This window comes from Furipterus horrens, unplaced genomic scaffold (assembly GCF_987537825.1).
Source record: "Furipterus horrens unplaced genomic scaffold, mFurHor1.1.pri manual_scaffold_3, whole genome shotgun sequence".
NCBI lineage: Eukaryota > Metazoa > Chordata > Mammalia > Chiroptera > Furipteridae > Furipterus > Furipterus horrens.
Window position 1 is genome coordinate 162,327,693 of NW_028327173.1, and position 13,564 is coordinate 162,341,256.

At 34.9% G+C, this 13,564-nt stretch overlaps 1 protein-coding gene across 1 annotated transcript in view; it reads left to right on the forward strand.

The window, feature by feature from the left end:
• MINDY2 (MINDY lysine 48 deubiquitinase 2) overlaps nucleotides 1-13,564 on the forward strand; it is a 65,514-nt gene that overhangs the window by 35,485 nt on the left and 16,465 nt on the right. The window contains exons 5-6 of the mRNA XM_090270667.1: nucleotides 1,827-1,929; nucleotides 10,253-10,395. Coding sequence (XP_090126793.1) covers nucleotides 1,827-1,929; nucleotides 10,253-10,395 — 246 coding nt within the window. The remainder of the gene's footprint in view (nucleotides 1-1,826; nucleotides 1,930-10,252; nucleotides 10,396-13,564) is intronic.

Sequence of the window (13,564 nt, forward strand, 5' to 3'; positions counted from 1 at the left end):
ACAGTGAAGTTGACTCACTAAAGAAAATTGCTCCGAACAGTTAGAAAGTGTTAAGAAAAATAATAAAAAATGTAAAGAAATTATGTTCTCAAATTGATTCTTAATGGTTTAAGTTTTTATTCTTTTATTTATTGATTTGAGAGAGAGAAACATGAATTTTTTCTTCCACTTATTCATGCATTCATTAGTTGATTCTTGTTTGTGCCCTGACCAAGTATCGAACCTGCAACCTGTAGAATTTGGATGATGCTCAAACCAACTGAGCTATCCAGCCAGAGCTAAGTTTTTAATTTAAAATGATCCAAAGCTGGAAGTCATGTTCTTTTATGTGGTTTACATAGACCCATAGTCATGAGATCCTCTTTAAAACAAAAGGCCTTATTTGGCTCTGCATCAAAAGATTGACAAGTGAAACCCTAGCTGGGTAGTTCAGTTGGTTAAAGCATTGTTTCAATATGCCAGGGTTGAGGGTTCGATCCCCAGTCAGGGCACATACAAGAAGCAACCAATGAATACATCCATAAGTGGAACACTAAAGTATTTCCTCTCTCTCCCTTCCTCTATCTCTAAAAAGCAATTTTTTTTTAAAAAGATTGACTAGTGAATACATTCATGTCTTTTTAATTAATATGAAATATTTGATGTATGTATATATCATTTTCCACAATTCACTGATTTGACTTTTTCAATTTATTGATCTCCTCAACCAACCATCAGTCCTGCTTCCATTGTTAAGAGGCTTTTACCATCTTAGGATTTGCAGGAACAAAGAAAATAAATTATAGCTTAGGGCAGAGCAGTTCTCCAACTTTGCTCTCCAGCAGTGGAATAAAATTTAGACAACTGAGAAGGAGCTTGAGCCTGGAATTCTTTTAAAGCTTCTTAACAAGCTCCACAGTTAGGGAACTGCTGTTCAGAGTATTATTACTTGTACAGATATATGTCAAGATTTGTCATATTCAAAGTGTAAGTATTCAAGAAGATCATTTGGATGTGGAAAGAAAACATTGGCCCTTTTGTTTTTTTATAGCATTGTATTAATTTGTACTTGTTTTATTATGCATATATTATATTAATATAGTAGTACATGTAAATAGTTTATGAATATATTTTAGGGATGGAGGGCAATCAAAATACATTGTTTATACAGTAGAAAACTGTTTCTCTTCAATAATCAAAGCCAAGTATAATGCAGTGAGAATAGAGATGCCCAATTTTATTTTCCTATAGCTTATAACATTGAATTTTCTTTTCTAGTGTACCTCCAATGACAAAGATAAAAGAAGAATCACTAGGCAAATACTGTCTCTGATTAATATACATTCACTTTTCTTCAAGAAAATAAAATTAGTTGTGTCTACTCATATTTCCACCATACTTGGCTAGGAAGTAAATCATGAATAAAATGGAAAAAATTTAATCTCATATATTAACATCTTTAAATTTGCTTTGCTTTAAATGCAAAACATTTGTATTTTAGTAAAAAACCTTAGATTTTTCTTATTTTTCCTCCTGAAATACTTTAGTTTTTATTTTAATCACTTAAATGCATCTATCTTAACAACCTTAAGAAATAAAGTTGCACGTCATAATCTCATTTACTTATTTTTACATAATTGAAATACAACTGAATAATATTTTTATAATATGTTATAGCTGTAAGCAAAATTGGAAACAGTTGGGTGTTAATTTTAGTGTTGATTGTTTTTCATAAGTAATATTTGTAAATTTAGTATTATATTAGAATAAAACCCTAAAGAGTGATACAGATTTGTTATTGTTTTTAATCTTAATCATGATTAATGAGACAGTCATTTGTTTTTTAGGTTGATGACATTGTAAAAGCTGTTGGTAACTGCAGCTACAACCAACTAGTGGAGAAGATCATCTCTTGTAAGCAGTCAGACAATAGTGAGCTGGTTAGTGAAGGTGGGTGAGTGCCGCTATTACCTGACTTATTCTTGGCAAAATAACTTGTCTGGATAATTTAATGTCTTGTAAATGTCTTAAATAAGACTTCTCACAAACACAAATGTTGCTACTTATAGGAATTAAGAGAAATAATTACTCATAAAGGTGCCGATGAAAGGTTTTTTTCTAGAATCCTCTTCACTTGACTTGTAAAATGAGGCCTGGATTTTAATATAAGTCTTTGGAATCTAGCTAGCTTTCATATGGTCACTTACCCGAGGGTAACTGATAATTACTCTTTTTGAAAATGATTATTATTTAGGAGTACTATGTGAACTTTATAATTCATCCTGAACACACCAGTTGACTGAGATGACTATCGGTACTCAGGTGTTTGTTTTAGTAGAGCTCTGCCTTATGTTTCAGTGCAATATCAATAGTATAGGAAAGCTCCATTCTGGATCAAAGTATACCCTTGATCACTCAGCTTTCCTAATCCTTAGCTAATTAAAATTGTTAAATTCGTCAGCATGAGAGCAAAAATACATATTTTTTCAGCTGTATTCCAGCTGAAGGGAAGAGCAGATTTGAAACCAGAACGCTATCAAGAGTCACAGCATTTGGATATACCTTCCCCACCACCCACTTCACTTTTTCATAAATATGCTCCAGTACTGAGGCTGTTATTCTCTATGTGAAAGGTAAACAAAAGGAAGAAAAATCATGAAAAGCAGGGAGTGAGCTTTATTATTTTTAGACACACAATTCTTTTACATGTGGTATATTATTATAATGTATATATTACAATTACTACATTTTTAAAAATTAAAACTAAGTGATTACAAGAATATATGAGAACATATAAAAGAAAACATGTACATGAATCCCATACTCAATTGATTAATCAGAACTCAACTAATTATATTACTTCATTATCATTAGATTTAGCATGTTTATGCCACAGGCAAGTAGCAAGAAAATACACTGTATTTTAGTTGAGGTTTTTTCTCATCTTCTACTTGCAATAAACACATAGATAAATCTGAAGGGATACGATCATTGGTTTGCATGACAGCTCTTTCACTACAATCAAAGGCAGCAAAGTTTAAATTTTAGAGGGGAGAAGCAACAAACGCTGTTAAAAATATTTTCTCTCAATTAACAAAATTTTACTCACTAGAACTTATTCAGTCTTTCATTACTATACATATATTCCTAAAATGCAGGCTATATAGAAAATTTCCATCTGTTGATTCCTACTTTCACAGTAACTTCTAATATGCTATTCAGTAGTAATTGAGGGAACACTAGGGTTCAAAAAATGTTAACATATGGAATGATAACCAAGAAGTGGTATTTGGGTGAATAGATTTACAGGATAAGAAGTTATAGGAAACACTTTAACAGCATTTTTCCCAAGTGAGGCTGTAATGTAACAAGGTGTAGGACTTAAGTAATACACTAATTAACAAATGCACAACAACAATAACAAACCTCAGTCCATTTTTCACTTTTTTTTCAGTCTGATGTTGGAACTATTATTATTATTATTATTATTATTATTATTATTATTATTTCTCTGACATTGACTCCCAGGATAATGAAAAGTAGTAGCTAATTTATATAGTATTTATAATTTGAGAAGAACATCTTGGTAAAAGCAAGGAAGGGATTATCTTTTTTAGTGGTCTAGGATTTTGGAGTAATATATACCAAAATTGATTAATTCCTTGATATGTATACATTTTGTAATGATGAAATTCTGCATATCAGATTTCCAGGTCAAGGAATAATTATATGGAGAATTCACTACAATTTAAAAGCTAAACTAGTTTTTGTTTATAAGAAACTACAAATGTGTAGTCTGTTTGAAATAATTATTTAACCCCAAATGGTTACTTATATAAGATATCCTATAGGAAAGAAGAGGCCACATTGGACATTTTTTACTTATAATGTAGCATCTAGCTTCCCTCCATCATTTTCTTCACCATATTTTCTTGGGTATAATGTTCAACTGAAGTCGTAGTCTGCTTTTTTATTGTTTGTCCTACAGCTGTAACTTTCCTTTTGAATCAATAAGATATCCAAAAGGCAGTTATTTCTAATTCTTCTTTATTGAAATGTATTTAGCTTTGGTCTTAGATGATAACTATTTTTTTAATTCAAATATTTCATCTTTATAAGGTGCAGAATACCAGAAATACTTTTACTCTCATTCTTTCTGATAAAAACAAATGTTATTTAGCTGACAGTCAAATAGGATTAAATATACTTTCAACTTCCTTCAGATGACATTCATTTTCTTTGGATGGCAACACTTTTAAAATAAAAGCACAAAACTTTTACAATACAGAGTAAGTATTATTTGCTAGCTTTTCTGGGTGTTAATACTTTTTTGAATCTAGTCATAATGATGGGTTGTGGCAAGGCAGCAAAAAACAACAGCAACAAAATAGCACCGTACAAGCTGCCAGACTTCACCAGAGTTGGTCATTTAATTCCAGATGTTCTCTCAGGATCAATTTCTTCTTTAACAGTTGTTTCCAGGTAAAATATATATATATGCTTAAAGAAATAATGTCAAAATATTCATTAATTCAAATATTTATTGAGCCCTTATTGTATCTATACATACTGAATATTATAGTTTGAATTCATATAATTTCAGTTAAATAATACTGATTTCTTTGTCTTCATTTTGAAAAGTCTCAAACCCATAAAAACATTGGAATATATATGTCTGTGTGTGCGTGTATATGCTTTACCTAAATTCGCTAGTTGTTACATATTGAATTTTTGCTTTATTTCTATATTTTCACACACATATGTTTTTTTCCTAACTGATGTGAAAATTAATGGCAAATATCATGGCACTTTAACCATTAATACTTCAACATTTGTCTCCTAAGAACAAAGAATTCTCCTATATAATCACCTTAAAGTTATCTCAAGAAATTTATCATTGATACAATACTCTTATCTGATATACTGTTCATATTCAGAATTCCACAGTTGTCCCAATAATGCCTCTTACAGCTTTTAAATGTTTCAATGTAGGCTTCAATCAAGGGTCACCTAATTGTCATATCAGTTTAGTTTCTTGAAATCTAAAACAGATCCCTAACCTTTTTTCTTTCTGTTTTTCTTTTTGTTCTTTTGTAACGATAACTTTTTTTAATAGACTAAGCCACTGGTTTTGTATGGTAGTCCTCAATTTGGATTCATGCGACTGTTTTTTTTTTTTGGTGGAAAACTACAGAGGTGATGTTGTGTCTTCCCCAGTGCATCAAATCAGGTGGCACAGGATGTCTGATTATTTCATTATTGGTAATGTTCACAGTGATCAAGGTGGTATCTGCCAGATTTTGAAACTGTGAATATCCTGTTTCCTAATAATCTTTCACCCAGTAGAGTCAGTATTTGTTAATTCTTGCTGAATCAGCTATTAATATGGTGGTTATGATATTGCTGTTATTCCTTTAATTTATTAATAGGCATTCTATAAAAAATGGTTTCCCTCCTCTTCCTTCCCCCATTTAAAATTTTCTTTATTAATGTAGATTAATGGATAGTTTCTTATTCAGCATGATATAGATTCATTATCATCATTATTATTTTCAAGGCTTAGAATTATCCCAAATATGACCAATTAGATGGTCTCAAGCTGGATCCAATTTTCTTTTGACAAGTCTTCATCGTTTCTTGAGTACTTCCCTATTTTCTAGCACAATAAGAAGTTCAGGGCTCCCTACTGCTTCCCTGGAATCAAATCATATTAGCCCCTATCATTTGTCATATTAAAAGAAATTTTTTTGCCCTGTCCTCTTGAGGAAAAATATTAATATACTGTGTTTGATTTTTGAAACTTGACAGTGAATTAATTAAAAAGAGAATCACATCATTTGTTTAAAGCTGTCACAGTGACAAAGTTCAATTTTGACTGAGTTTAAATGTGAACACAAGTCTCAGGCCAGACCACTAGCCAACATTTTTAAATAATCCAAATTTTCTTTTATCTTATTACCTCTTTTTGTTCCTTTTTGTTTAATTTTAGTGTCCCTCGTTCTAACTTCACATCCTCTTAAGGCACTTAGTACTTTTGTCTTCTCTAATAACTTTTTATTAATAAAGGAAAATAATTTGATAAACTAAGTATTGAATTTTTGAAACTAAGAGATATTTTCAAACACACTGATGTCAGGAAAATAATTTTTAACTTAAATTTATTTTTAATAATATTGTATTACCATTTTATTAAGTGTCACCTTTAGTGTCATTAATAATGCTGTCTGTAACAATAAAATTGAAATATAATCTAAATGTTGCAAATAAGCCATTTGTCATTTGAAGCAATGCAGATAAACTGCTGTGTAACACTTAGAATTGTTTACCAAAATCTGTTTAATTTAATTATGAAAAATTGAAACTAGATTAGACTTTTGAGTGTTTCACTAAAATCACAGGAGTGTCACTGTTTAAGAGTTGGTAGAAAAATTAGAAACATTGATCTCTATAGGTCTAAATTACTGTGCTTTATGTTTTGGGAAGAAATACAATTCAGTTTGCATTTGTAATAATAAGCTACATTTTTTTAACAATACAAATAATTCTCCTGGGTTCCAGTCTTTTCCTTCCTTCCTTCCTTCCTTCCTTCCTTCCTTCTTTTTTTGATTTATTTATTTATCTATTTATTTATAGAGAGAGGGAAAGAGAAGGAGAAAAACATCAATGTGTAGTTGCCTCTTGTGCGCCCCCAACTGGGGACTTGGGCCGCAACCCAGGCATGTGCCCTGACTGGGAATTGAACCAGCTACCCCTTTGGTCACAGGCCGGTGCTCAGTCCATTGAGCCATACCAGCCAGGGCTCCACTCTTTATTTTTCCATAAGTAGTTTTGTCCTCGAAAAAGTCACTTACTTTCTCTGAGCCTGTGTTCTCTTCTATAGAAAGAAGCTGAGAAAGACTTTTCTAGTGTTGAATATTTAAATTTCACACACATGAAAGTGATGCTGAGCTATGTCTCCATTGAAAATTTTCTTTCTTTTTTCTATTAATCTTGGAGAAAGAGAGAGACAGAGAGGAACATCGATTTGTTGTTCTACTCATTTATCCATTCATTGGTTGCTTCTTGTGTGTGCCCTGATTGGGAATCAAACCTGCAACTTTGGAATATCGGACACTGCTCACCAACTGAGCTACTCAGCCAGAGCAAATATTTGTGTTTTCTAGAAAGGATTTGTAGAGAGGACATTGCGTCAGTGAAGTGTTGGAGGGGCATTTAGAAACATCTTTGTGAAGGATGCATTTAGTAGTAACACAGCAGTGGTACTTCTCAGCACAGGCATTATGCTTAGTTTTAAGATGCTGTATAATAGTAAGTGCTTTAGTATATAACCCACACATTCTACTTAGTAACTTAGTATCTAGCAAAGTAATAATAGTAATTGATGGGGACGACCTTATTTCTAAATTTGTAAACCCCAGAATTTGCAAATGGCTATAAATTTCCTTTGGCTGTGGCCTTCTGTATAACGTTTTGCACTTCCCCTCCTACTTTAACTAATTCTTTGGAATAGTGTGATATACTGGTAACTTGTACAGTCACTCTGTAGCTTGAAGTGGTGTGGCTTGACACTAAAGGTGAGGGATGGAGAGTGAGTGGGATACCTATACTCTCCAGCTGCCTCTGGCCCTGCCAAATTTATCTTCAATTTCTTGATGACGTGTCAGTTTCTTTTCTTTTTTTTTAAATATATTTTCTATTGTTAGCTTTTATTATTACTATTTTTTAGATTGTATTTATTTATTTTCAGAGTGAGGGTAAGGGAAGGAGAAAGAGAGGGAAACATCAGTGTGTGGTTGCCTCTCACGCGCCCCCAACTGGGGACCTGGCGTGCAACCCAGGCATGTGTCCTGGCTGGGAATCGAACCAGCTACACTTGGTTCGCAGGCCGACACTCAATTCACTGAGCCACAGCAGCCAGGGCCCAGTTTCTTAACACAGGTTCAATTTTACTCCCTATAATTTGCACCTCTCTGCTTACTTAGAAATCTTTTTAGAACACTCTTTTCCCCCTATTATTTCTGAGACATTTCTTCTTTATTAAAAAGAGGAAACAAAAGGAGGAAGAGAAAAAGATGGGAAGAAGAGAAATACAGGCTTTTAAAATATTTATGAAGTTGATTCTTGTTCCCAGTAGTAATGTTCTTATAACAGTGATTTTCAACCTTCTTCATTTCATGTAACACATAAACTAATTACTAAAATTTTGTGGCACACCAAAAAATATTTTTTGCTGATCTGACATACAAAAAAATAGGTATAAGTTTGATTCACTCACACCAGATGGTTATTGTTGTGTTGGCTATTGTCATTTTTTTATTTGACAATCTAATGGAAAAGATATCAGTGCCCCTAACTAAATAGTCAGGCATTGCATGTTTTAAAATTTTTTACAGCACACCAGTTGAAAATCACTATTCTATAAAGTTGCTATGAAAACTAAATTAGTGAGTACTAAACCCGTGCTCCTACGGGAAACACAGGGTTAGGTTCCCTGTGAACCTCCAGTCACATGATTTTCATCAACTGATAAACACATAACCTTGTTTTATATGCATTTCTGTTTAGAGACACCTCATTTAATATATATACAGTTGATTCAGTAGCGTTAAACTCACGGCCAACAGCACTGTAACTCGCCTGAACAAAGTTGCAAAAAATATGTATTTTCTCCATAGTCACATCACAGACTTCATGCATTTAGGAACACTAAGAAGCGCTCCAAATCACCCCCCAAAAAGCACCAAAATGGGAAGAATGTGGGATTCAATTGACTGTGAAAAGGATATTTGTTTACAGGATGAGAGCTGAAAGAAGGCAGAGTTTTGCATTGTTTGACCTCAGTGGGGAATGTTCGCATTTGGTGACTCAGTTTTTTTGCAGCTTTGCACATATCCAGGAGTGACCCTGAAAGCACAGCAAGTATTGGTTTTGGAGTTATAAATACATTTTAGCTGGTAGGCAAATTTGACAAATAACAAGAATCAACTATACATATATCTTTTAAATTAAACACCATAAACATCTTTATATTTCATTTTGAAAACAAAAGAGGTCATTTCTATTTCCGAACTATATATATGTAATACACATATATACATACACAAGGGGGAACCCCCCAAAACAATTTATTTATTAAAAATTGTATATTTATTCTTAATGTTAAAACTTCAGTCACCTTCAAAGTACTTTCTTTTCATTTGATGCAATACACCTATCAAGACGTTTTTTCCACTGCTCAAAAGTTTTGATCTCAATTTTGATGCCGTTTTTTGTTTGTGCAGTTTTTTTTTGTTTGTTTTACCTCTTCCACATTGCCAAAATGTTTACTTTTGAGGACTTTTTTCATCTGGGGAAACAGAAAAAAAAAATTGCTCAGGGCAAATCAGGTGAATTGGAGGGTGGGACATGGGGTCATGCTGTTTTTGGTCAAAAACTGCTGAACACTCAGCGCTCTGTGGGCAGGTGTGCTTGTAAATCCACCATCATAAAGTGACCATATGCATTGAAAGAGTCTTCAAAAAAAAAAATCACTGAAGCCTAACACAGCCTCTCACAACAACACCATCTGGTACACTGATACAGATGGGTTCCTAGAACACTCATGTAGTATGGAAAGCCTGTACTGCAAGGGGCCCGCCTTCCAGAAGATAATTCCATTTTGGGGGGGGCCCGTCCTCCCCCACCCCCATATAGTAGTGTATGTTGGAGGAGATTAGGATAAAAATGGCTTTAGTTATCCACTGTTTTCTGTTCAATTTTACACCTACCTTTAGTTTAAAGGCAAGAATTGAGCAGTTTGTGAATTGATAATTATCTGGGACCTTTGTTAAAATCTTAAGCAACTCAGTTTAAGACCAGTTTTAATTTCTAAACACCTATCATTGGGGAAGTAGCTGTTGACGGACATCTCTCACTCCTACACATTTTTTAAATTGCTAACTCTTGCCTTATTTGTTTTAGCGGGTTTTAGTTTTATTGTGTCTATGTGTTTTGTTGCAAGCTGCCTGAAATCCTTTTTGAAAGTAGGTAAAGTATATGTAAATATTTTGACTGATAAAAATAATTTCATAACTGTTTCTTTAGGATGGGAGTGTCTGTAGACACATCTTCCAAAATAAAAAGTAGAATCTCTCATTTGGGGCCAGAATGTTGTTATAGTAGGAGAGAAGTCTTCTGACTGGCCTTTATTCATACTTGGAACACAATGTAAATAGAAAAACTTTTTAAATTTTAAAATTATTCTTCCGTCTAATACTATGCATTGGTTCCATAGGCTTTGTAGCTGAGCAGTTTCTAAATAACACAGCCACTCAACTGACATACCATGGATTATGTGAACTAACCTCAACGGTTCAGGAAGGAGAACTTTGTGTGTTCTTTCGGAATAATCATTTTAGCACCATGACCAAATACAAGGTATGATATAGAAATAGCTATTTAATTGTTATGTGAAATTAAAAGAACGTATTTATTTCCTTTTTTATGAAGAAAATAACAGATAAACCTTAAAGGTAGAACTAGGATGACTGTTAATGGTAGATGTTTATATTTGAGGGCTAACGGAATTTAGAAGAAAGAATCAAGATTTGTTTTCATGAGAGTGTTTGCTATTATTGGAGGTATCAGTGTGACTTTAAAGTCATATCATGACATTTAATCTTACTGATTCATCCCTTTTGTTATCTCTTTATCCATCCTGTTCATTTTTATAGCTGTCACCTAATTCAGGAGTTTATCAACTTACACCGAGACTTTTGTTGTCGAATACTGCTCTGATCGTGTCAATAATATAGCAAAAATGTTCAGTAGAACCTAGAGGTACTAGTTCAGTGTCTAAAGGATAACAGTGCAAAGTATTTTCTTCTGTACCCCTATGCCAATACCACCTCAGGCATAATGGTCTGTCTACTCATTGATAATCCTTCATCTCCATACACACTTTATGCTTTTACATTTCTGCACCTTACTGCCATTTATTATTCCTTAATCCCTATTTAAAAAGCTCTTACTCCTTTTTGCCTATCCAAATTTCACCTTAAGAAACATTTCGAATACCAACTCTTCAGTAAAGTTACTACTTTTCTTCTTAAACCAGTGGTTCTCAACCCAGACTGCATGTTAGAACTACCTGAGGAGCTTTTAAAAAAATACCAACGCATAACGCTGGCTGGTGTGGCTCAGTTGGTAGGAGTGTCATCCTGTAACTGGAAGGTTGCAGGTTTGATTCCCAGTTAGGGCACATACCTAGGTTGCAGGTTCAATCCCCTGCCCAGGTGTGTACAATCCTTGGCCTGGGTGCATGAAGGAGACAACCAGTCGATGTTTTTCTCTCTCCCTTCCTCTCTCTCTAAAAGCAATGAAATAATGTCCTCAGGTGAGGATTAAAAAATAAACAAAAAAACAATGCACAGATTCCATCACCAATTAAAATAGGTAAGGATTAAAAAATAAAAAAACAAAACAAAACAAAAACAATGCACAGAGTACATCACCAGCTAAAATCAGCATCCCTAGAGGTGTAACCTGAGCATCAATATTTTTTTAAATGCTCCCAGGTGGTTTTAATGCGAAGGTTAGGGTAAGGCTGAGGATCATTACTCTGCCCACCCTGCTTTAGCTATTATGGGTCATATCATCCTTACTTTACCTTGTTGATGATTGATTACCAGTTTTCTTTGTAGATGTGTCTTTATTTTTCTAAATGAAAATAAGGTTATTGATGTTGGGAATCAGGTCTTCATATTTCCTTCAGCATTTTAATCAGTGAATTGCACAAAGTAGTGTAAAATAATGATCTGTTTGATTACATAAGAATACGCTAGGACTTCTGGCCATGATGGAGGCTTAGACTGACACGCTCTGTCTCCCTCCAGAACTAAGTAGGAATACAACTACTTCAAAACCAAAAATAACCAGAAATTCCAGAAAATAAAACTACATGGAAGCCCAACGTATGAAGTTATAAACCAGCGGTGCTCGTCTGGATGGGTAGGAGGGGCGAAATCGGAATTGGAATGGAAAGGTCGGGCTGTGCTGTCCACGGTAGCAGCGGGGATAGCGGTGGGACTGCGAGAAACTCCAGGGGAGCAATCCCGGCTGCAGTCGAGACCCGGCAGCTCGCGATTCCAATGCTGGGGAAGGCAGAAGCCCCCCATTGCCTTGGACTGTGAGGCCGTGGGGAGGTAGTCTTCCGGTCTCTCAGCGGAGAGTAACGGCAGAAATCCATCTTGGACCCCCGCCCCCACACAAAGCGCCACAGAACAGTGAAAAAGGTCGCTGGTCGCTGGGTAGTGATGAGTGCACGGGGCTCCACCCCCTACAGCCCACCCAGAAAGCAAAGGTAAACAGAAAACTGTCAGGATGAAACAGACCATGATTGAAATCCCGGTGACGCAGCTCACCAGGCAGCAGCTGAGGGACCTAACCGATGAACAAATAAGAAATCTTTTTGAGGCTAAGTTCAGAGCTGTAGTCATAAGGTGGCTTACAGAATTAACAAAAGTTTTGGAACAAGATGGGGAAGGAATGAAAGCTAGTCATACTGAAACAAACGAAAACACATACAAGACAAGTGGTGAGGAAATAAAAACCAGAGATCAAATCAACAAACTGGAACATAGAAAAGGAACAAAGTCAACCAGTGCAGAAAGAGGAAACAAAAAGGAAGGAACATGAGTAAAGGCTCAGAAACCTCTGGGACAGCTATAAGCGAACGAACATTCGAATTATAGGATTGCCAGAGGGCAAAGAAGAAGAACTAGAAATAGAAAAGTTATGTGAAAAAACAATGAAGCAGAACTTCCCTAACTTGGGGAAGGAAATAGACTTACAGGTCCAGGAAGCACAGAGAGTTCCAGATAAACTGGACCCAGGGAGAACCACTCCAAGACACATTAGAATCAAATTGTCAAAAATTAAAGAATCTTAAAAGCAAGAGAGTAAGAAAAGAATTATGTACAAAGGGGTCCCAATTAGACTATCAGCTGATTTCTCAGAGGAGACCCTGCAGGCAAGAAGGGACTGGCAAGAAATATTCAAAGTAATGAAAATTAAAAACCTACAGTCACAAATACTCTATCCAGTGAAACTGTCATTCAGAATAGACGGGCAGAGAAAGTGCTTCCAGGACAAAGTAAAACTGAAGGAGTTCATCAGATCCAAACCACTATTATATGAGATGTTAAAGGGACTGGTTTAGAAGAAGGAAGATCAAAACTATGAACATTAAAATGAAAACTGCATCACAAGAACCAACAACAGAAGCTAGGGAATCGAAACAAAGGCAGATTAGGCAACGAGAGTGGACAAAGAATTATAGGTATGGGAAGCATATTGGGAGGTCAGCAGGGAGGGGGAAGGGGGAAAGGGAGGGAGATGGTACAGGAATTAAGAAGCATAGTAGGAGGGAATGGAATAGACAGGAAGAGGTTGAGAAGAACTATATGCACAACCAATGGACATGGACTAAAGGGGGGACAACTGGAGGGAGGGGGGGGGTCACTGGGTGGAGGGGAGCAGAGGGAAAAGAAATTGGGACAACTGTAATAGTATAATCAATAAAACATTTTTTTCAAAAAAGAATACT